Raw genomic sequence first — 24,946 nt, 5'->3', positions numbered from 1 at the left:
GAATCTGTGCTGCACTTTATGTACATGCTCAGTAGTGAGGCAGGGCTGTGGAGTCGTAGGTGAGATGAATCTGTGCTGCACTTTATATAAATGCTCAGTAGTAAGGCAGAGCTGTGGAGTCATAGGTGAGATGAATCTGTGCTGCACTTTATATAAATGCTCAGTAGTAAGGCAGAGCTGTGGAGTCGTAGGTGAGATGAATCTGTGATGCACTTTATGTACATGCTCAGTAGTGAGGCAGGGCTGTGGAGTCATAGGTGAGATGAATCTGTGCTGCACTTTATGTACATGCTCAGTAGTGAGGCAGGGCTGTGGAGTTGTAGGTGAGATGAATCTGTGCTGCACTTTATATACATGCTCAGTAGTGAGGCAGGGCTGTGGAGTCGTAGGTGAGATGAATCTGTGCTGCACTTTATGTACATGCTCAGTAGTGAGGCAGGGCTGTGGAGTCCTAGGTGAGATGAATCTGTGCTGCACTTTATGTACATGCTCAGTAGTGAGGCAGGGCTGTGGAGTCATAGGTGAGATGAATCTGTGCTGCACTTTATATAAATGCTCAGTAGTGAGGCAGGGCTGTGGAGTCATAGGTGAGATGAATCTATGCTGCACTTTGTGTACATGCTCAGGAGTGAGGCAGGGCTGTGGAGTCATAGGTGAGATGAATCTATGCTGCTCTTTATGTACATGCTCAGTAGTGAGGCAGGGCTGTAGGGTCGTAGGTGAGATGAATCTGTGCTGCATTTCATGTACAGTACAGAACAAACGTTTGGACACACCTTATTTAAAGATTTTTTTTTTTGTTTTTTCATGACTGAAAATTGTAAATTCGCACTGAAGGCATCAAAACTATGAATTAACACATGTGGAATTATATACTTAATTTCAGTTGTTTCACACATTTTTGTCATGTCTTATTTTCTAGGTTCTTCAAAGTAGCCACCTTTTGCTTTGATGAAAGCTTTGCACACTCTTGGCATTCTCTTGATGAGTTTCAAGAGATAGTCACCCGGAATGGTTTTCACTTCACAGGTGTGCCCTGTCAGGTTTATTAAGTGGGATTTCTTGCCTTATAAATGGTGCTGGGACCATCAGTTGTGTTGAGCAGAAGTCTGGTGGATACACAGCTGAGAGTCCTACTGAATAGACTGTTAGCTGCTTTTTCTTGCCATAATACAAATTCTAAGTAAAGAAAAACGAGTGGCCATCATTACTTTAAGAAATGAAGGTCAGTCAGTCCGAAAAATTGGGCAAACTTTGAAAGTGTCCCCAAGTGCTATGGCAAAAACCATCAAGCGCTACAAAGAAACTGGCTCACATGAGGACCGCCCCAGGAAAGGAAGACCAAGACTCACCTCTGCTTCTGAGGATAAGTTTATCTGAGTCACCAGCCTCAGGAATCGCAGGTTAGCCACAGCTCAGATTAGAGACCAGGTCAATGCCACACAGAGTTCAAGTAGCAGACACATCTCTACAACAACGGATAAGAGGAGACTTTGTGCAGCAGGCCTTCATGGTAAAATAGCTGCATGAAACCACTGCCAAGGACAGGCAACAATCAGAAGAGACTTGTTTGGGCTAAAGAACACAAGGAATGGACACTAGACCAGTGGAAATCTGTTCTTTGGTCTGATGAGTCCAAATTTGAGATCTTTGGTTCCAACCACTGTGTCTTTGTGCGGCGCAGAAAAAGTGAACGGATGGACTCTACATGCCTGGTTCCCACCATGAAGCATGGAGGAGGAGGTGTGATGGTGTGGGGGTGCTTTGCTGGTGACACTGTTGGAGATTTATTCAAAATTGAAGGCATACTGAACCAGCATGGCTACCAAAGCATCTTACAGCGGCATGCTATTCCATCCGGTTTGCGTTTAGTTGGACCATCTTTTTTTTTTTTTTTTTTTTTTCAACAGGATCAATGACCCCAAACACACCTCCAGGCTGTGTAAGGGCTATTTGACCAAGAAGGGGAGTGATGGGGGGGCTACGCCAGATGACCTGGCCTCCACAGTCACCAGACCTGAACCCAATTGAGATGGTTTGGGGTGAGCAGGACCGCAGAGTGAAGGCAAAAGGGCCAACAAGTGCTAAGCATCTCTGGGAACGCCTTCAAGATTGTTGAAGACCATTTCTGGTGACTTCTTCTTGAAGCTCATCAAAAGAATGCCAAGAGTGTGCAAAGCAGTCATCAAAGCAAAAGGTGGCTACTTTGAAGAACCTAGAATAATAAGACATAATTTCAGTTTTTTCACACTTTTAAGCATATAATTCCACATGTGTTAATTCATAGTTTTGATGCCTTCAGTGTGAATTTTCATAGTCATGAAAATACAGAAAAATCTTTAACCCCTTACCGGCATCGGACGTACTATACCGTCCGATGCCGGCTCCCCTGCTTTGATGCAGGGCTCCGCGGTGAGCCCGCACCAAAGCCGGGACATGTCAGCTGTTTTGAACAGCTGACATGTGCCCGTAATAGGCGCGGGCAGAATCGCGATCTGCCCGCACCTATTAACTAGTTAAATGCCGCTGTCAAACGCAGACAGCGGCATTTAACTACCGCTTCCGGCCGGGCGGCCGGAAATGACGTCATCGCCGACCCCCGTCACATGATCGGGGGTCGGCGATGCTTGTGAATGGTAACCATAGAGGTCCTTGAGACCTCTATGGTTACTGATTGCCCGTCGCTGTGAGCGCCACCCTGTGGTCGGCGCTCACAGCACACGTGCAATTCTGCTACATAGCAGCGATCAGCAGATCGCTGCTATGTAGCAGAGCCGATCGTGCTATGCCTGCTTCTAGCCTCTCATGGAGGCTATTGAAGCATGGCAAAAGTTAAAAAAAAAAAGTTTAAAAAAATGTGAAAAAAATAAAAAAAACATAAAAGTTTAAATCACCCCCCTTTCGCCCCAATCAAAATAAATCAATAAAATAAATATCAAATCTACGCATATTTGGTATCGCCGCGCTCAGAATCGCCCGATCTATCAATTAAAGTATTAACCTGATCGCTAAACAGCGTAGCGGGAAAAAAAATTCGAAACGCCAGAATTACGTTTTTTTGGTCGCCGCGACATTGCATTAAAATGCAATAACGGGCGATCAAAAGAACGTATCTGCACCGAAATGCTATCATTAAAAACGTCATCTCGGCACGCAAAAAATAAGCCCTCAACCGACCCCAGATGATGAAAAATGGAGACGCTACGAGTATCGGAAAATGGCGCAATTTTTTTTTTTTTTTTTTAAGCAAAGTTTGGAATTTTTTTTCACCACTTAGATAAAAAATAACCTAGTCATGCTTGGTGTCTATGAACTCGTAATGACCTGGAGAATCATAATGGCAGGTCAGTTTTAGCATTTAGTGAACCTAGCAAAAAAGCCAAACAAAAAACCAATGTGGAATTGCACTTTTTTTGCAATTTCACCGCACTTGGAATTTTTTTCCCGTTTTCTAGTACACGACATGCTAAAACCAATGATGTCGTTCAAAAGTACAACTCGTCCCGCAAAAAATAAGCCCTCACATGGCCAAATTGACAGAAAAATAAAAAAGTTATGGCTCTGGGAAGGAGGGGAGCGAAAAACGAACACGGAAAAACGAAAAAATCCCCCGGTCATGAAGGGGTTAAATGAGGTGTGTCCAAACTTTTGGTCTGTACTGTACATGCTCAGTAGTGAGGCAGGGCTGTGAGGTCGTAGGTGAGATGAATCTGTGCTGCACTTTATGTACATGCTCAGTAGTGAGGCAGGGCTGTGGAGTCGGAGGCAGGGAAATGTCTGAGTAGGAAGCTTGGATTACCGACTCCACAGCCCTGGCTGTTACTTATGTCTTAGGCTACTTTCACACTAGCGTTAACTGCAATCCGTCACAATGCGTCGTTTTGCAGAAAAAACGCATCCTGCAAAAGTGCTTGCAGGATGCGTTTTTTTCCCCATAGACTTGTATTGACGACGCATTGCGACACCTCGCATCCGTCGTGCGACGGATGCGTCATGATTTGGTGGACCGTCGGGAGCAAAAAACGCTACATGTAACGTTTTTTGCTCCTGACGGACAGCTTTTTCCGACCGCGCATGCGCGCCTGAACTCCGCCCCGCATCTCACAATGGGCCAGCAGATGCGCCGGAGAAATGCATCCGCTGCCTCCGTTGTGCAGTGCGTTAAACGCTAGCGTCGGAATCTTTGCCCGACGCATTGCGACGGGGAGATTCCGACGCTAGTGTGAAAGTAGCCTTACCCAGTATAACTGAGGTTTTGTTTTGTAAATCTTGACGCTTATATTTAGCGATATTAACCCTTACATGTAATCAAATCCCTTTTTCATTTTGTTTCCAATAGTCTACCCGAATAGGAATGTCTGTAAACGCTATCCGAAAACAAAGCTCCGATGACGACGTGACCTCACTAGCCAAATCGCTCATCAAGTCCTGGAAAAAACTACTCGGTAACAGTCTTGTTTGCCTCTTTAGCTTATGTTAAAATGTATTTATTGTCCACAGGTTAGCAAGGGGAAGACACTTATGTAAAGAAATTATTACTACATGAGCCTTTTTGACAAATGTGTCAACACCTAACTGCTTTTGACCTGGCACAAATGGTTAATAACCACCACACAGTAGGCCAGGTCATTACTGGACAAGCCTGAACTTGTGTTATCCAAACTAAAGCCCCCATTCCTTATGGTGGCTGTATGCCTGCACAATAAATTCTTCCGAAATTATTATTATTTATTTATATAATCAATGGTGCTATATATATATATATATATATATATATATATATATATATATATATATATATATATATATATATATATATATATATATATTAATAATAATAATTTCGGAAGAATTTTATTGTGCAGGCATACAGCCACCATAAGGAATGGGGGCTTTAGTTTGGATAACACAAGTTCAGGCTTGTCCAGTAATGACCTGGCCTACTGTGTGGTGGTTATTAACCATTTGTGCCAGGTCAAAAGCAGTTAGGTGTTGACACATTTGTCAAAAAGGCTCATGTAGTAATAATTTCTTTACATAAGAGTGTCTTCCCCTTGCTAACCTGTGGACAATAAATGTCCGCAGACACTCTACGTGTTTACTGGTCTGCAGTAGTTTGTAGTAGGCTGGGTGGTAAGGCCGGCCACAGTTCTGATGTGCCCAGAACAATCATTGTTCTCGGAAGCACATGTCCTGTTTACACAAGATGATGTGCTACTGAGTAATGATTTTTAATCTTGCTTAAAAGTAATTTTTCCCAATGTAAATGAGCGTTTTGCAAGTTCATCGGGTGATTGGCAGCCAGTTCAGAGAGGCTGGTTATCCCTTAATGAGTGTTCTTAAGAACACTGGTTCCCGTTAATCGTCCAGTGTAAAAGCTTGCTAAGTCAGTGCATTGGCAGAGTTATCTGGTTGTCTCATTATAGATAAACAGATAAGAGGGATAAAAGCAGCTGCCGAGATTGGCTCATCGCCCTGGGCCCTGCTCCCTTCAAGCATCTGATTTTAGTCAGGGGGCAACTGAGGTCAGACATCTGCCTGGAAAATGCGATCAAAGTGTTTGGTGGTTACTCAGACAAGGGCGGCCAGAGTCTGACACAATGAGAGCTGATGTACAGGGCCACTGGTTCTGCTTGACGGGACACCCGGAGCAGGGGACCCCTCTATGATGGTTATAAACGCATAGGACATGTGGGTTAGACGCTTGCTGTTCTATTGTCCAATGGCTGTTTTTCACGAATGGACTGGAACGATGATTTTTCTATTTGCATCAGGTCATCTTTATTCCTTTTGCTTAGATTTAGTTACGCACTCTTAATATTGATGATTTTCTACATTTCATCTTGGTTTATGGTGAAATGTATTTGTTTGCTTATTAGTCTTTATTGCCCTCATGTAGGTAAAAGAGAAAAGACTTGTAAACAGCTGTTTTTGTTTTGTTTTTGTTTTTTTATTTATCTAGATGGCCCATCATCTGAAAAAGAAACTGAAGAAAAGAAAAAAGAGCAGCCCCCTCCTGCCCAAAACAGTCCTGAAGCGAAGGAAGAGAGGTATTCCCCCAGTGTTTTTATGCAGTTATATTCAAGATTAGCATTAACCCCTTCACCCATGGGCCATTTTTCGTTTTTGTTTTTTGCTCCACTTCTTCACACAGCCATAACTATTTTTTTTTTTTTTCCATCAATATGGCTATGTCAGCGCTTGTTTTTTGCCGGTAAGTTGTACGTTCTGGAAAACTGGAAAAGCTTCCAATTGTCGTGAAATTGCCCAAAATAGGGCAATTCCACAATTGCTTTAAAATGCTGATAAATTTTGGTGATAAAATCAATTATCATGTTCCAGAAAAGATATGCACTCAGCGCCAGAGCCCACATTAAAGGGGGAGACACGACAGATGACGTATATATATGACGTGGAGGGGTTAAAGGGATTTTTAGGCAAAACCATATGTAGTAATTGGTTTGGTGTCTACAGACTTTTCCAACCAGTAAAATGTTGTTTTATATAGGTACTTGTTCTCACATCTTTCTTCCTCCTCCTGGATAACTTAAATTTTGTGAGGAATTGGATTTGACTTAGTATCTATTCAAGTCCCATTCATCTGAGCTGATTTGCAGTACTCGGTCAACAGACCTGGAAACATGCAGCTATATTCGCCATAGGGGACCTGGAAGCGGGCAGCTCTGTTTGCACTGGCTCCCCATTATGGGGCAGATACATAGGAGTCTTTTGCAATGATTGGCCACCACATTCATCACTTCTGAATCAAGTGTATTTTGAGGCCTAACCGAAAACCCATCAATATGTTAATGCCTTTGTGATTGTTTCTTGACTGAGCGGCATAGTAAACACCGGGACATTTTTATGTAGAAATAAAATGGTAACCTTTTTCTATAGACTGTCATGATCTGCTCTTAAGTAGTAGGTCTATGGCAGGTAACGCTTTTACGTTACTACTATCCCCAGCAGCAGTTCCAGTAGTAGTTCCAGCGGACGGAAAGAAGATTGCGCAGCCCCATCTGAAACCTTCATTACATCTTTTCCCCGAGCTCCCAGCACTTCAGACCCAGTCAGAATCAAATGTAGAGAGTTGCTTTCTACTGCTCTTAAAACAGGGGGTGAGTACAGAGTATATAGTCTATATACAGTGTGTCCGTAAAGTCATGGTGCACTTTTGACCAGTCACTGGAAAGCAACAAAAAACAATGGAAATGTGAAATCTGCTCCAAATAAAAGAAAAACTCTCATAGTTTCATACCTATTCAGTGCAGTTCGATATGGGCTCCATCTGTTGCCCTACACACATCCAAACGATAGTGAATTTCTTGCCACACACGGGTAAGGACGTCTGGTGTAACAGAGTGAATAACGTCTGTGATTCTCTGTTTTAAGTGATTAATGTCGTTGATACGTTCAATGTACACATGTTGCTTCACATAACCGTAAAAATCTAAGGGTGTCAGAACCGGGGATCGTGGTGTCCATGGCTTGAGAACCCCTGCCTAACCACCGCCGGGGGAATGTTTTATCCAGAAACACACGAACATTGGTGGCGTACAGTGGAGGAGTGCCGTTCTGTTGAAAGATGACACCTTCTGGAAGTTGTGACACTGCATACAATTCCAACCTGTCAAGAAAAAAAAATGGGCCTATCATGGGGTTTCTCCACCAAACTGACGGTCTTCTTCAACTGCTTATTCCTATGTGGTGGTGCTTAGTGATAAAAGCGTCTATTCACCTAGCACTTTGGTCACTGATTCGAATTTAGCGAGCCAAAGAACACGCTGAACTTTCCACTGTACCGTCCACATCTCGACTGACATGGAAAACCACACATCTGGCATAAGCTTGTGGTGGCTGCATAATGTCACAGACCTGGCTGTGTATTAATCAGAGTTTAGTTTATCGGGTTAATCTGACTGGGGGCTCAACAACCGCTTAAATAAGTTTGTGTTGTTTGGTTGGTTTTTGTTATCGCTCCTCATGAAAAGGTCTGATATGATTGGGCCAGAGAAAGGGCGCCAAAATGTAAACTATAAATAGATCCTGTGACTGGTCAAAAGTGCACCATGACTTCATGGACACACTGTACTTTGCCATGTACATTATTCAGATGGTTTTGACTGCGATTCTCTTCCACAGATGACTACATTACTATTGGAGCAGATGATGAAGAGCTCGGAGCTCAGATTGAAGAAGATATCCTTTGTGTCATTGCAGTAATATGTCCATGTGTGACGCAGTAATTGGGAATATTAGCTCGTGTTAGAGAAATCATAAAATCTCCATCCTAACATAAGTTACTGTATTTTCAGTGATGTAATTGATCCCTCTACTTTACAGCCTGATGTTTATTTCTGAACCTTTATCTAGTCCTTTTGTTAATGCAATCACTGTTAGGCTATGTGCACACGATGCAGATGTGCTGCGGATCCGCAGCGGATTTTTCCGCGCAGGAACGCTGTAGATCCGCACTGTGGTGTACAGTACAATGTTAAGCAATGGGGAAAAAAAAAGCTGTGCGGAATTGCGACGGATTTCAAAGAAGTGCATGTCACTACTTTTGTGCGGGTCTGCAGCGTTTCTGCACCCCTCCATGTTAAAAATCCGCAGTGGCAAAATTTGCCCAAAATCCACATCAATTCCGCATAAAAACTGCGGCTGCGGATTCTGCCAGGAGATTTTGTGCCGAAAATTCTGCATCTCTTTTCCAACGTGTGCACATACCCTTAAGCTAAGTTCACGCTGGGCGGTTTTGCAGCCTTTTAACACTAGAAGTCCCAGAAATTTCAAGCTCCAAAGGTTCCAAAAGGTAGAAATGTTAATGACCCCTCTCTGGGACTTCTAGTGTTAATGCACCTTTTCAGCTGCGTTTTACAGAACCAGCAAAGTCTGATATCTCAGAAATCTCATGCACACAGCTTGGTTTTCTTATCAGGATTTTGTGCTTTGCATGGTTTTTTGCACAATGGAGCATGTCACTTCTTTGCTCGTGTTTTTTTTTTTTTTCTTTTTCTTTTTCCAGCATTTTTCACCCCTTGAAATGAATGGGTGGTGAAAGAAAAAAAAAAAGCATAAAAAACGAAGGTATCAGGTTTTGCTGCTTTTTTTTTTTTTTTTTTTTTTTTTGTGCCAAAATCTGATTCTATAGAATAGGACTTTTTTTTTTCATCACTAAACTTGATCAGCATGCACAAGACAAATCTAGCATGCCAAAATCACAGCAAAAAACGCCAGCATGCTTTTTTTATACTGCTTCTTTCCTGCCAAGACATCAGGTTTTGCTGCAAAAACACTGTGTGAACTTATCCTTACTCGACGAATACAAGTGTTACAGGGGTGATCCAGCTCCTGTCACTGCTGTATCAGTGGGTGAGCAGGACTGGTGGGGGCACGTCTACATATATCTGCCAGCTCTCCTGCGCCAATAGCAGGTATCGCACACCTGTCCTGTATGGGCAGTGATTGCTGTACTTCAGCTTTCAGGAGGCATTCGGTCACACATTTGGAAGATTCCCTGTTTTCCACTGCACTTACTAAAGTTTTTAGGGTGAGGAACCTGACACAATTGGCATCATTTAATCCAAAAATTGCCATACACTTTAATGTATACAAATTATTTAATATTCTGGCACACAGGAGGTTATAAATGTGCCAAATCTAGTAAGAATCATGCACTTAATAAATTAGGCGTATCTTACACCACTAAACTTCATATTAAGACTGGCATATGAGACAATGGAATATGAGGGTAATAACTTCCCTGTATTGTGTGCTGATCTTTGCCATGTCTGTAAGTTTGTCCACTGACAAAGACATGTCTATAATTTTAAGGGTAGGTTAATTTTAATATTGAGAGATAGGATATCAAAAATAAAATCCAGAACAATCACATTATATAAATTTATTTCCATTTTACAGTGAGAAATAAGTATTTGATCCCCCTGTCAAACAAGACTTAATACTTGGTGGCAAAACCCTTGTTGGCAAGCACCAGTCAGACTTTTTTGTAGTTGATAATGAGGTTTGTGCACATGTCAGGAGGAATTTTGGTCCACTCCTCTATGCAGATCATATCTAAATTATTACAATTTTGAGGCTGTCGCTTGGCAACTCAGAGCTTCAACTCCCTTCATAAGTTCTATGGGATTAAGGTCTGGAGACTTGCTAGGCCACTCCATGACCTTAATGTGCTTCTTTTTGAACCACTCCTTTGTTGCCTTGGCTGTATGTTTTGGGTCATTGTCTTGCTGGAAGACCCAGCCACGGCTCATTTTTAATTTCCTGGTGGAGGGAAGGAGGTTGTCACTCAGGATTTTACGGTATGTGGTTCCATCCATTCTCCCGTTGATGCGGTGAAGTAGTCCTGTGCCATTAGGCTTCTTTTACACTTACCGTGGTTTTGCTTCCTGTTTTTGCAGCCCCAATAGATTTCTATGGGGCTGCAAAAATGGGCCCAAATAATTCCACAGAGCGCTGCGAAGGCCGTATTTACGGCCGTGAAAAAATATCGAGCCTGCTTGATATCTTTAACGGCTTACGGACACTGCCCCTATTGAAAATCAATGGGGCCGCAAAAACAACGTTAACTTGTTTTGCGGTGCACCGTGACTACCTTTTTTGGCGAACGCCGTTGTTTCGCAATACTTTTGCCATAGTATTGGAAACCCGAAAAATGGCGATCCGCAAGTTTTTTGCTGTCCGTTATTGCGCTAGACTGTCAAAATTGCAGGGATACGGCCTGCAAAAAAGACCAACAATAACGGGCCACAAAAAACATGAAGTGTAAAAGAAGCCTAAGCAGAGAAAGAACCCCAAGACATAATGTTTCCACCTCCATGCTTGACAGTGTGGATGGTGTTCTTTGGGTCATAGACAGCATTTCTCTTCCTCCAAACACGGCGAGTTGAGTTAATGCTAAAGACCTCAATTTGTCTCCTCTGACTACAGAACCTTCTCCCAGTTATTCACAGAATCATCCAGGTGTTCGTTGGCAAACTTCAGACGGGCCTGCACATGTGCCTTCTTGAGCAGGGGGACCTTGCGGACACTGCAGGATTTTAAACCTTTACGGCGTAATGTGTTACCAATGGTTTTCTTGGTGACTGTGGTTCCAACTGCCTTGAGATCATCAACAAGTTCCCCCCTTGTAGTTTTAGGCTGATCTCTCACCGGAAGTCGCGTATCTAATATGGCGCCGGTACTTCCAGTTTCGCCGTATTGAGCGGCTCGTGGACTGGAGGCATGGGGCAGCTCTGGTATGCGCTTTAGGATGGGAGCGCGGTGGGGACCCTATTCCAATTAGGGACTATGTGACAGGTTGGTGGGGGTAACTACTGATTATTCCAGCTGGCCAGGGGGGAGTGGCTTCTTGCTTATTAGGAGGCAGCGGACGCCATGTGGAGCTGACTCACTCAATTTTTGCTGGCAGACAGCACACAGGTCTGCCTTCACTTGGGAAGCCGTACAGCCACTGCGTATAGGCTCTGCTCGTTTGGACTGTTAATTATTATCCACGGACTTGTTAGCTGTATCCGGGCCAGTTGGCCACTGAAAACTCCCCTGATGAATCTCCGCGATTGGAGAAGAAACGCGTAGGGAGGCGCTATCTACATCTAACACTTTTTGGAGGGTGTCCGTAGTGGGACTGATTTGGGCCTGTCCTTGTGAGGACAGGAGTCATTACTGGGGCACGACAGGGGTTTAGGAAACAGGTCCCCCCTACCCCACAATTACTGGACTTTCCTAGGGACCCTTCATCATCGGCATGGGGACCCTCTGTCCATAATTGGTGAGATCAAACCATTTTTTATCTGAGCACAGTTTTCGGCATGAGCACTTATTAATTTTCTTTTTTGTATTGTTTTGTCCACTTTTTAATATTACTAGTAAAAGTTACGTTTTATTCTATTGGGTTATGCTCTTCTAGCTGTTTCTATCGTTTACCCCAAGAGTTGTGCAACAGCCTGGTATCCCCCAGCTGTAGCTGTCTCATTATTGATCTCTCACCTTCCTCAGACCTTGCCCCAGATCAATGTCGATTGACAGTCATTTTATATTTCTTCCATGTTCTTACTATTGCACCAACAGTTGTCTCCTTATCACTCAGCATCTTAGTTATGGTTTTGCAGCCCAATCCAGCTTTGTGCAGGTCTAAGATCTTGTCCCTGACATCCTTATAAAGCTCTTTGGTCTTGCCCATGTTGTAGAGGTTAGAGTCTGACTGATCAATTGAGTCTGTGGACAGGAGTCTTTTCATAAAGGTGACTATGTAAACCGCTTTCTTTAATGCAGGTAATGAGTTGATTAGGAGCATCTAACTGGTCTGTAGGAGCAAGAACTCTTAATGGTTGGTAGGGGATCAAATATTTATTTCTCACTGCAAAATGCAAATACATTTTTATTTTTGATATTCTATCTCTCAATGTTAAAATTAGCCTTCCCTTAAAATTATAGACTGTTCATGTCTTTGTCAGAGGGCAAACTTACAAAATCAGCAAGGGATCAAACGGTTATTTCCTTCACTGTGTTTGCACTGCATTTGAGGTTTTTACTTGACTCCTTTGTACCTGCTTTCCAAGAATTTAAAAACACAGATGCAAAATATAAGAACAGAGTGCGAAGCCGAATTGCCAACTTGAAGGATGCAAAAAATCCCAACTTAAGGAGAAACGTGCTTTGCGGCAACATCGCCCCAGATGTGTTTGCCAGGATGTCGGCGGAGGTGAGTAGCTGAGCTCCTGTATGGGAAGGAAGATGACAATATGCTCGTTAAAAATAATCACTTACTGACGCGGGTCACTTGGGCCTCTTACACAGCACATTATCCCTGGAGTCTTGTACCTTCTCTACCATGAGGGATTGATGTAAAGATCACAAAAACTGGATTAATGAAGAATGTTCTTTTTTTTTTTTTTTTGTAGTGATTTCTTTCTTGTACCCAAAGCACAACACAATGCAATTTACTTTCTCCTAATTGCTCACGCAATAGCAGATTTTACTCCGATTTTCTGCCGCAGTTCTCTGCCTTGGTCATCTGCTTATTTTGAGTTCACCCTATACCATGTGAAGTGACAATTTGCACTGAACATTTGCAGGAAGAAGTGACAAGATGCAGATTTAAATCTGTCTTGTAGATGAATTTGCGCCAGGAAAATAACCGCAATTTGTAGATCAATTCTTAAATCTCATCTACTTAGATTTTTTGTGCGGAGAGCCTGCAGCGTAATTCAGTACCAGCTAAGAGGACAATGTGCATCAATTATGCTATACAATGGATTTGCAGGATTTTTCAAATATGGGGTAAGTAGAAAAAGAGGAGGGAAGCATTTCTCGCCTATTCACAACCACTGCTTTTGTGGTCAACACTAGTCCCGTGTTATGTCCATCTCGCATGTGACAACGTCAGCCAGTGATTGGTCTGATCCGGACATGTGCAGTATGTGATGGACATATCATTACACAAGGACCAATGAAGGCCACTAGAGCGGCGGCAGGGATGGAATTGAGTCCTTAAAGTTTTTTGTTTTTTCTCCAACTGTACAGTCTTTGCCAAGTTGAATCTCTTCTATAGTAAATAAGTATCTAGTGTGCTTACATTTGATTGTAAGATGTTAAAGGGAACCTGTCACCCCCAAAGTCGAAGGTGAGCTAAGCCCACCAGCATCAGGGGCTTATCTACAGCATTGCTGGCCACCTTAGAAGTCTCCAGTGCTTTCTCTCAAACAATTTTCTAGTGCTTTTTGAAGTGTTTTGGGTCATTGTCCTGCTGGAAGACCCATGACCTCTGAGGGAGACCCAGCTTTCTCACACTGGGCCCTACATTGTGCTGCATTTGTTGGTAGTCTTCAGACTTCATAATGCCATGCACACGGTCAAGCAGTCCAGTGCCAGAGGCAGCAAAGCAACCCCAAAACATCAGGGAACCTCCGCCATGTTTGACTGTAGGGACCGTGTTCTTTTCTTTGAATGTTTTTTTTTTCCTGTAAACTCAATGTTGATGCCTTTGCCCAAAAAGCTGTACTTTTGTCTTTTGGACTGCTTGACTGTGTGCATGGCATTATGAAGTCTGAAGACTACCAACAAAGAAAGCTGTCTCCCTCAGAGGTCATGGGTCTTCCAGCAGGACAATGACCCAAAACACACTTCAAAAAGCACTAGAAAATGGTTTGAGAGAAAGCACTGGAGACTTCTAAGGTGGCCAGCAATGAGTCCAGACCTGAATCTTATAGAACACCTGTGGAGAGATCTAAAAATGGCAGTTTGGAGAAGGCACCCTTCAAATATCAGGGACCTGGAGCAGTTTGCCAAAGAAGAATGGTCTAAAATTCCAGCAGAGCATTGTAAGAAACTCATTGATGGTTACCGGAAGCGGTTGGTCGCAGTTATTTTGGCTAAAGGTTGTGCAACCAAGTATTAGGCCGAGGGTGCCAATACTTTTGTCTGGCCCATTTTTGGAGTTTTGTGTGAAATAATCAATGTTTTGCTTTTTGCTTCATTCTCTTTTGTGTTTTTTCATTTAAGACAAATCAAATGAAGATAATACCAAAGAATTTGTGTTTGCAATCCTTTTCAGGAAGAAACTGCGTATTATCTGACAGAATTGCAGGGGCGTCAATACTTTTGCCCACAACTGTAACCCCTGAGCTTGATGTCAGCGAACATTACACAGCTGACATCAATCACAAAACCATTATCCCGCTTTCTAACACAGCAGGGCAATCGGGAAAAGCCGAGGCTAAGTGCCAGAATTGGATGTGCCATTTTTTGAGAAGGAGCCAATAACCAAGCACTTTCCCAACATGTTAATATCGGCCCACAGCGGTCTGCTTGTTATGAAAAATAGGGGAGACCCCCATGCTTTTTCAGGGTCCCCTCTTTTTAAAAACCCGCAAAGGCTAAGCAGACAGCTGCGAGCTTATATTAATGGGTTGCAAAGCTCTGTGAATATTGGCCCCTTCCCAGACTATAAGCTGTCTGCTTTCCCTTAACTGGTTATTAAAATAGGTGGGGGGATGCCATTTTTTACAGTAATTTATTAGCTAAATACATGTTCAGTAAACTACACATGCAAAGCGCTGTTTATATATCTCACTGACCTATTTCTTTTATATTCTGATGGTTCGGACTGTGAATTTACTCTAGATGTGTGCGTAAAAATCGGATGGCACATTCATGGTCTGTATGCCACGCGATTTTCTTTTTTTTTTTTTTTGGCCTCGCACCTAATGACTTGCATTGGCAAATGCAATCTGATTCTCGCAGACGGTCGCAGCTGAGGAATATTTGCACTTGACTCATTTACTAACATTGGTCAGCGTGTAATGCAATGTTTTCTCATATTGCACTCGCCCGTGGCACTCACCAGTGTGAGCGAATCCTTATGTTAAAGATCTGCTGCTCACCAGAGCTGTGAGAGGAGAACCCACCCTCAAAAGGCAACTTAGAAATAACCCTTTATCTGCATGATCTTAACATTTGGGATTTCTTCCCCCAGCCACACATGAATGTTTTTTTTTTTTTTTGTTTTTTTTTAATTTCACTACTCCAGGAAATGGCAAGTGATGAACTTAAAGAAATGAGAAAGAACCTTACAAAGGAGGCCATCCGGGAACATCAAATGGCCAGAACTGGTGGTACACAGACTGACCTATTCTCCTGCGGCAAGTGCAAAAAGAAGAATTGTACTTACACACAGGTAAGTCCCCAATACTGTACAGACTGTCGACTGAACGTGCAGATAACTGCGGGATCAGCTGACAGTCTGCATAATGGGGCCTCACCACTCTCCCTAACAGGTGATTTTTGGCAAAGATAATGATCCGTTGTGTCTGATTTTTGACTGCTTTTCGCATTGTTCTGTGACATAACCTGGCTCCAGTGTGGTCTGGCTTGGGGGTCTTTCATAGAGCCCATGGGCACACTAAGCCGAGCCAAATGTTCCTGTGTAAGGGAGAGTCAGGAGAGATTGTCAACCAACCGATCTTATGGCCCGCTATTTATTGCATATGGGAGCTTGCAACTTTTTTCTTTCTTTTTTTTTTTTTTTTTCCTTTTATTCTTACAAACTATTTAAGCAATTATATTACAGGTAAAATCATTCAAATAAAACTAATGTGTAAACATCAATACTCTAAATAAAAACAGTGTAGTAGTAGTAACTGTAAAATCCATCTTGGTTGCATTGTATCATTTTATGAAAGGGGTTTTTATAGTATTGTTCTACCCCCTACTAATAATGCCTCATTGTAAGCTAGGAGCAATATATAGATCACACTTTTTTTTTCCTACCAAGAGGCCAAGACTACTGGGGTCATTATTATTATTATTATTATTATTATTTATTTATATAGCACCATTAATTCCATGGTGCTGTACGTGAGAAAGGGGCTACATATAGGGTTATAGATATCATTTACAGTAAACAGGTTTACAGTGACAGACTGGTACAGAGGGGAGAGGACCCTGTCCTTGCAGACTTACATTCTATGGGTCATTGTTGAAATACTGACTCAATGCTTTTAGGTTGTTTTTAGTGTTGAGGGAACGTGTTGGGATAAGGTGTTCAAACATGTGATAAGATGACGATGCTTGTGATAAGTGACTGGCATGCTCGAAAAATGTTAGTCCCCACTGCTGCATGTCTCGTGGCTGTTCGACAGCTGGAACATATGCAGGGATCGCCTGTTTGTTAAGCAATCCCTGCAAATGTTGCGACTGTCGAACAGCAACGAGACATGCAGCAGTGGGGACTCGAACATATTTTTCGAGCACAACAAAGACCCTTGGTTATCACACGCGCATGCTCGGATAATACCTTTTCTGAGCACGTTCCTTCATCACTAGTTGTTTTAATCCCACAATAGATTAGCTATTAAAGGAAGCCCCTACAGTGAGACCTCTTACTTGAAGTAGTGGGGTGGGCTTAATGTAGCTGTATATCTGTGAATAAAATAATGCTTGTTATTGTAGCAAGTTCTACTAATATGAACACTATTCTTTTAGTGCAGAATTGTTGTATTCTTTCCAAATTAACACTTTATATTTGCATTATTTAGGTTCAGACCCGCAGCGCTGATGAACCTATGACAACATTTGTGTTTTGTAATGAATGTGGAAATCGGTGGAAGGTAAGACTTGTATGAGTATAGTGTGTAACTACTGGCTGTCTCCTGGAATATACTGTTATGCCTAGTCATGAGTATGTTAGGGCTTGAAGTACAAAAATGTTTCTTCTGATCCATTCATATGGTGGAGAAAAATTGCATATGTGTTGTTCCTCCTAGACTTGTAAAATGCAAAGTGAAGTGCAGATTATCTGCCCTGGCAAGAGTTATATAGCCTGTACGCATTGTTTGGCATGTTTTATAGTGAAATCAGTGTAAAATCTTAGTTATTTCCTAAACACCCTACTGCTACGCTACTATGTCTGTGGGAAGGAGAGAGTGGGCTTTGGTAGACACTGTGTGGAATCCTCTTAATTCATTAGGAGGCACAGAATTATGGGTTAGTGCAGGGGTACCCAACCTGTAACTCGCTCGAGAGCCACATATGACTCGTGGGCCCATGATGTGTGGCTCGTGGCTGTCTGCCAGCTTGGTGCATTAGCACCAGGTGTAGCAGACGACTATTGAGAGCAGATCTCTAGATGGCTTTTGTCTGTAGCCCAGCACAGTAGTGCAGATCTGCGTAGATCTGAAAATGGATAGGAAACTCTGAAATCACACCAAGGCAAAATGCCAAGCTCCAGTGTAAAATCTTTGGCTGTCATTATACCAGTAATAGGAGGCTTTGGGTTTCACTACTGTGAGTGGAGTAGCAGCTGAATGTGCTTAGCTACTAGCCAGCTTGATTACATGTGGGGATTCCCTAGCAACCAGGCAACCCCCACATGTACTCAGCCTTGCTAATAGCTGTAAATCATTCAGCTGCCGTGATGAAAACTTAATCTCCGAGTAGTCATAAATACTCGGAGACCACCCGAGCGACGAGTACACTCGTTCATCACTACACGTGTACCCTCCAACACGTCCAGAAGTATGTCGGGCTGGAACTACGTCCCTGCTTTCCAGCCTGGACCGAAAGTACCGTATATACTCGAGTATAAGCCGACCCCCCTAATTTTGCCACAAAAAACTGGGAAAACTTATTGACTCGAGTATAAGCCTAGGGTGGAAATGCAGCATTTACCGGTGAATTTCAAAAATAAAAATAGATCATTATTTCCCCATAGCTGTGCCATATAGTGCTCTGCACCATTCATATTTCCCCATAGCTGTGCCCCATATACAGTGCTCTGCACCGTTCATTGTGCCCCATAGCTGTGCCCCTTATACAGTGTTCTGCACCGTTCATTGTGCCCCATAGCTGTGCCCCATATACAGTGCTGTGCCCCATATACAGTGCTCTGCACTGTTCATTGTGCCCCATAGCTGTGCCCCATATACAGTGCTCTGCACCGTTCATTGTGCCCCATATCTGTGCCCCATACAATGCTCTGCACCGTTCATATATCCCCATAGATGCTCCACATAAATCTGTGCCGCTGCTGTTGCAATAAAAAAAAAAAAACACATACTCACCTCTCTTGCTTGCAGCTCCCAGCGTCCGGTCCTGGCGCCTCCATCTTCCCGGCGTCTCTGCTCTGACTGATCAGGCAGAGGGCGCCACGCACACTATGAGTCATCGCGCCCTCTGACCTGAACAGTCAGAGCGCAGACGCCGGGAAGATGGAGCGACGCCCGGCGGCTGGAACGCGGACAGGTGAATATAAAATACTTACCTAGTCCCAGCGATCCTGACGCTCCCTCTGCCTGTCACAGCTGTCTTCGGTGCCGCAGCCTCTTTCTCTATCAGCGGTCACCGGCACCGCTGATTAGAGAAATGAATACGCGGCTCCACCCCTATGGGAGGTGGAGCCGCCTATTCATTTTTCTAATGAGCGGTCCCACGTGACCGCTGAAGAGGGGAAGACGCTGCAGCACAGAAGACCGTGGGACGGCAGGGGGAGCGCCAGGATCGCTGGGACTAGGTAAGTATACCTCAGCGCCCTCTCCCCCTCACCCGCCGACCCTGCCGCCCACCTTGACTCGAGTATAAGCCCAGAGGGGCACTTTCAGCCCAAAAATTTGGGCTGAAAATCTCGGCTTGTACTCGAGTATATATGGTATATCGTATAACGAACCACAATAATTGGGTAAGGCACCAAGATATCAATGCATTCCAGCAAGAAATGCTTAGGGGCCATGAATTAAGCTTGTTACTTAATTACTTGTACCTTATTAATGCACAACAATTGGAAATGTTGGGACCAATGTATTATATACGGTAAGTTCAGTTACCAAAACCACCCCAATGAGTGGCCAGTAATTATCTAGAGAGAATTAATACCCTCTTCCATACATGGAATAATATATACTAGGTGCTAATAAGAATATGAAATTGATGTGTCTGAATTTTCTATCTAGACCACATAGTCACCAGATTTTCACCTTGAATAAACCACCCCAGAATCATTTCTGAAAGAAATATTACATTTATCCTAATACCCATCTGTGTCAGTTAGATTTTGACAGGGAAAAAAAGGTCCTCAATAATAATCAAAATAATGCTAGAAATAGATGCTATATAAGTGTTTACGGGGATTTTTGGAAATATCAAGGTGAAAAGGAAGGATTGTGAAATTTATGAGAATCGACCTATTGGGTAAATTGAACTTATAAAAAGCAGCCAAAGTGGAACTGTTCATTGAGACCGAATACAATAGATCCACTTTGTCTACTTCTGGAGCATTCTTCAGTTCCAATCTCCTCACCCCGATGATGGTTGGATTTCGTCTGATACTAAAATCCAAAGCAATCAAGGCTCCCCTTGTGTAGTTGCCTAATATGCCTTGAGATTGGGGTGTCTCTTGAGTTCTTTATATCTCCCAATTGGTCGCTAACTTTGTTTCTAAGCTCCATTTTGGCCTTACCAATATACTTAAGTGGTCATGTAGGCCTAAAAAGATTAACAACCCCTGTGATTCTGCAATTTCCAAAGTATAGACACTTGAATGTTCTCCCCGTGACCACACTTTGAAGAAAATTGGTGACTTTGAATTTGTTTGGATTCCTGTGCTGAAATCGGCAGTAACCTGTAATGGGTGAAAGGAAAAGGTCCTGACGTCAGAAGAGCAGGTTGCGTACCTGTGGCTCCCGCCTTTGGGTGGCTGGAAGTGCTGTCCACGGGTCCCCCGGGGCCTCGGCACAGTCAGCGCTGTCCTGACTCGGTTCGCCACGTCGTCCTCCCCCCTGCTGCGCTCCCTGTGCCGGCGACCTGCTGTTCTCGGCATAGTAGAGCGGCTGGGGCAACATCCGGCGAGTACCACTGCGGTCACAGGGTACGCTGGGTATGGGCATGCCCAAGTGACGTCATGGAAGTGTGCCGGAAGCAAGATGGCGAAGCCCTAAGCTACGCCGGGATACTGGAACAGGACTGCATGCCTGGTTGGCTTTTGAAGGGGCAGGCAATCGTCGGGATCTCTGTGAATGTCATCATTTTGTTAATGGGACCCTTATTGTTTGTTTAAATCATTAGGACAGGCCTGCTGGGAAAGCTAGCGTAAAGAGGAGCAGAGAGTGCGTACTTTGCAAAAGCCCCCTAGCGGTGGACTGTCAGAAGGACCTCTGCTCCGGCTGCATCCACAGAACATTTAGTGAGGAGACCCCTGACTTTGTATCAAACCTTAAGTCTGTTATTACATCTGAAGTGGAGGGCTCCCTTTAAAACCCTGCTGAAAAGAGGGAAGAAAAAGCGTGGACAGTTTTCTTCTAAATCCGATTCCTCTCCAAAATCATCACAGGGTCAATGCTATACTTAGTCCTCCTCCTCCTCGGGCAGTGATACGAGGGGCAGATGGTGCTTTCCCATGGAGGACATGGATAAGCTACTTAAGGCCATTAGAACTATGGGTCTAAAGGAGGAGAAGGCAGCCTAGTCTCTTGAGGACGTTATGTTTGGAGGATTAGAGGAAAAGAGAAAACGTACTTTTCCAGTCAACACTAAGGTCCGGGCTCTCATTAATAGAGAGTAGAGTACCCCGGAGAAATTTGGTGCTCTGCACTCATCCTCAAAAAGGAGATATCTCTTAGAGGAGAAGGAAACAGAGTTGTGGGACAAGGTCCCTAGAATCGATGGTGCTGTGTCCAGGTCATCTAAGAGGTCAGCGCTTCCCTTGGAAGACTGAGTACTCAGGGACCCTTTAGATAAGGCAGATACTTATCCAAGACACACATGAGTAGTGGCAGCGGGAGGTCTAAAACCAGCGATCGCTGGAACTTCTACCACACTTTCCCAAATGATTTGGCTACCACATCTGGAGAAGCAGCTCAAGTCCAAGGTGTCAAGGGATAGAATCCTGTCAAACATGTCTCTTTTTTGCATGGAGCCCCTGTATTCCTGGCCGCTGAATCTGTGAGACTGGCAGCCAGGTCTGCTGGTCTATCAAACACGACAAGACGGGCCTTATGGCCTATGGGCTGTCAAGGAGATCTACAGTCTAAGCACAAGTTTTATGTTCTTTACCGTGTGATGGGCAGTTTTTGTTTGGCAAAAAGCTTGACATCCTGGAGAAAGCTGGTGACTGGAAGAATGGCTTTCTCAGGGGAGCCAAGAAGATCTTCCTTTCGGAGGAAAAAAAATCAATAGGGGGCGTCCTTCGGGGGAAACAAGGAAGTGGGAGGATAGTAGTAGAAACAGAGTCTGGATTCATGTTTGGTGGTCCTTCCTCCACTCACAATGACTGCAGAACAGCAGTAGGGGGAGGCTTTCCCTCTTTGTTCAGGCCTGGGAGAACATCTCCAGCACCTGGGTTCTGAATATAGTGAGAAAAGGCCTGAAGATAGTTTTACCATCTGACGTGGCAAACATTTGTAGTAACCCCAAATCAGAAGATCGGCAGGAGAACAACTTGCCCTAGAGACAGAGATTCTGGGCCTAGTAGATAAACGGGTCCTTTAAGGTTTTGGGTGAACAAAAAGCAAGAGGATTTTATAAAGAACCCGGATGGCTCATCCAGAACAATCCTAAATCTCAGAGGTGGTCTCAATCACTGGGTAAAAAGAAAAAATCACACCTTCAAGATGTAGTCGGTGACTATAACCATAAAGCTTCTTCATCATAATTGTTTTATGGTGCTAGTCGACTTAAAGGATGCTTACTATCACATCCCAATCCATCAAGACAGAGATACCTGAGGGTGTCCCTATACATTCAAGGCAAAGTCAGACATATTTTCATTTCCCTTTGGGTTGTCAATAGCCTTGAGAGTGTTCACCAAAGTGATAGCAGAGTGACGGCCTTCCATATCCAGAGCATAATCATCGTTCTTTATCTGGACGACTTTTAATAGTAGGAAGATCGGAGGACAACTGTGCTATGCAGTTGAAAGAGGTGTCCGTAATCTTACAAGAACTGGGCTGGATGATGAACACTCAAAAATCAAAGCTACAAACCCTAAAGATGCTGACCTTCTTGGGCTTTGTCCTGAACTCTTAGCTGTAGTCTTGCTTCTTGCCCAACATCAAGGTAGAGAAGGTGGTGAACCTACCCTCGGTAGCCATAGAACTTCCACAGATGTCCCTGAGGAAAACATTGTCCCTATTGGGAACCTTAAGGTCCTGCATCCCAGCACTCAAATGATCCCAATTCCATACCAGGCAGCTGCAATGGGAGATACTGTCGGCACAGAGATTGCTAAAAGGGCGTTTAGAAGGGAGGGTAGATCTATCATCGGAGGTCAGGAACTCCCTCAGAGGGTGGACAGACAGGATGAAATTGACATCAGGAGTCCCATGGGTAAGGCGAGTAAGCGACATAATCACGACAGACGTGAGCATCTCAGGTTGGAGGGCAAACCTGAGATATCAGACAATTCAGGGGTTTTGGGCACCCCCAGAGCTGGAAACGTCATCAAATTTAAAAGAATTGTGGGGGAGTAGAAAGGGCTCTAGAAAGCTTTCTCCCTCTACCCATGGGTCACCCATATCCGGTTGGGCCACAGTGGCATACATAAATCACCAGGGGGAAACAAGGTCCCACTCCCTAATGATAGCAGCAGCAAACAACATCCTCCAGATGACAGCACAACATCTTTTGTCCCTTACGGCACTACACATAAGGGGAGCAGAGAACGGCAAGACAGACTTTCAAAACCGCAACAGACTAAAACAGGGTGAATGGGCCCTAAACCGCAGAGTGTTCCAGGAGATAGTCCATGTATTGGGGGTTGCTGGAAATAGATCTCTTTGCTGACAGGCACAACAGGAAGGTAAAAAGGTTATGTTCCCTGAACCCCAGGGAAAACCCATTCACAGTAGACTCTCTCCAGATTCTCTGGGACTTCAGGATTGCTTACGCCTTTCCTCCAGTAACGATGGTCAAAGCGGTCGTGAGGAAAATCGGGAGGATCAGGCGAGTTTTGATTGCTCCCTTCTGGCCAAAAAGACCTTGGTTTTCTCTAAGGATAATGTCTCCATCAGATCCATGGAACCTGCCGGTGATCCCGGTCCACCTTATGCTGGGGCCAGTATTCCACACCTAAGTAAAGGGCTTCCATCTAGCAGCGTGGAATTTGGAAGGGCAGTACAGAGTAGCAGGGGGTTTTCACCGGGCTAGTTTCCACCTTGCTAAAAAAGTAGGAAACCCATAGCAAGAATAAGCGGCAGGACATACAGAAAATGTTAAAAATTTTTAGGAAAGCAATTAGGCCAAAAGCCTGTAATCTGTCCCATTCTAGAGTTCCTTCAGTTGGTGGTTGAACAGGGATTGGCTACTTGTACCCTTAAAGGCCAGGTGTCTGCTTTGGGTGCATTATATAGTTATAACCTTGTGACTAATACTTGAGTGGCAAGGTTCATAAAATGCTGCTATAAATCCATACCAGTCCCAATCCCAAAGGTCCCCCTATGGGATTTGAACCTGGTACTAGATGCTTTGACCAAAGAGCCACTTGAACCTGTGCAGTAGTTATTAGCAAAATACCTTGCCCCAAAAACGATCATATTAGTGGCACTAACATCAGCTAGTGAGTGACTTACAGGCCCTTTCTATAAACTTTCCTTATACACAAATATGAAGATAGTCGGGTTTAAGGCCTGATCCGGCTTATCTTCCGAAGGTAGCAAAAAAGTTTAATCGAAGTCAAGAGATTGTCCTACCCTCCTTCTGTAATAACCCTAATCCGGGAGAGAGGAAGTTTCATAATCTTGACGTTAGAAGGGCACTGTTACAATATATATCTGTGACTAGCCAGTGGAGTTACACCTAATCCCTATTCGTAGCCTTCCAGGCTAATGGGAAGGGTTACGGGGTGTCAAAAGGATTGCAAAATGGATTAAGCTTGGTTCACATTATGTTATAGGCAGTCCATTAGACGGACTGCGTTACACCGTGGTGTAACACAGTCAGTTAATTACGCCATGGCGTGCTCTAGCGATGTGCCGTTATTGAGTGACGGACCCTGGGATGTGGGCTGCAGCGTTTCCGGGTCCGTCACCGCTAGTGCAGATAGAGCATCTCCTAGCTCTATCTGCGCTAGCTCAATCACATTTCGGCACTTGCATTAACGCAGCCCGTTTAACGCATGTGTTGAACGGGCTGCTTTAATGTAATGTGAACTTAGCCTTTGGGAGGCCATTAGTTTTGCTTACTCTGCTAGTGGTTCTCCAATTCCTGATGGCATTCAGGCTCATTCCACCAGAACTGTTGAGACCTCCTGGGCGGAGAAGGCAGAGTTATCAATTGATCAAATCTGTAAGGCCGCAACCTGATCCTCACCATCCACCTTCTTTGGGCACTATAGATGAGAGCTATCCTCCTCTGCTGACTTACTCTTTGGTAGAAGGGTACTGCAAGCGGTGGTCCCTCATTAAGTTGTTTCAGATTCTCCAAAAGCCTCTCAGGTGTG

At 43.9% G+C, this 24,946-nt stretch overlaps 1 protein-coding gene across 2 annotated transcripts in view; it reads left to right on the top strand.

Annotated features, from left to right (window-relative positions):
- The window catches only part of TCEA1 (transcription elongation factor A1), a 152,946-nt gene that overhangs the window by 115,103 nt on the left and 12,897 nt on the right, over positions 1-24,946 (top strand). For both annotated transcript variants that reach the window (XM_069731349.1, XM_069731351.1), the window contains 7 exons: positions 4,340-4,445; positions 5,963-6,050; positions 6,970-7,118; positions 8,143-8,199; positions 12,570-12,724; positions 15,551-15,697; positions 17,058-17,129. In XM_069731349.1, the coding sequence (XP_069587450.1) occupies positions 4,340-4,445; positions 5,963-6,050; positions 6,970-7,118; positions 8,143-8,199; positions 12,570-12,724; positions 15,551-15,697; positions 17,058-17,129 (774 nt within the window). The remainder of the gene's footprint in view (positions 1-4,339; positions 4,446-5,962; positions 6,051-6,969; positions 7,119-8,142; positions 8,200-12,569; positions 12,725-15,550; positions 15,698-17,057; positions 17,130-24,946) is intronic.

Source organism: Ranitomeya imitator, chromosome 6 (assembly GCF_032444005.1).
Source record: "Ranitomeya imitator isolate aRanImi1 chromosome 6, aRanImi1.pri, whole genome shotgun sequence".
NCBI classification, from domain to species: Eukaryota; Metazoa; Chordata; class Amphibia; order Anura; family Dendrobatidae; genus Ranitomeya; species Ranitomeya imitator.
This window is presented reverse-complemented; position numbering and strand designations above follow the sequence as displayed.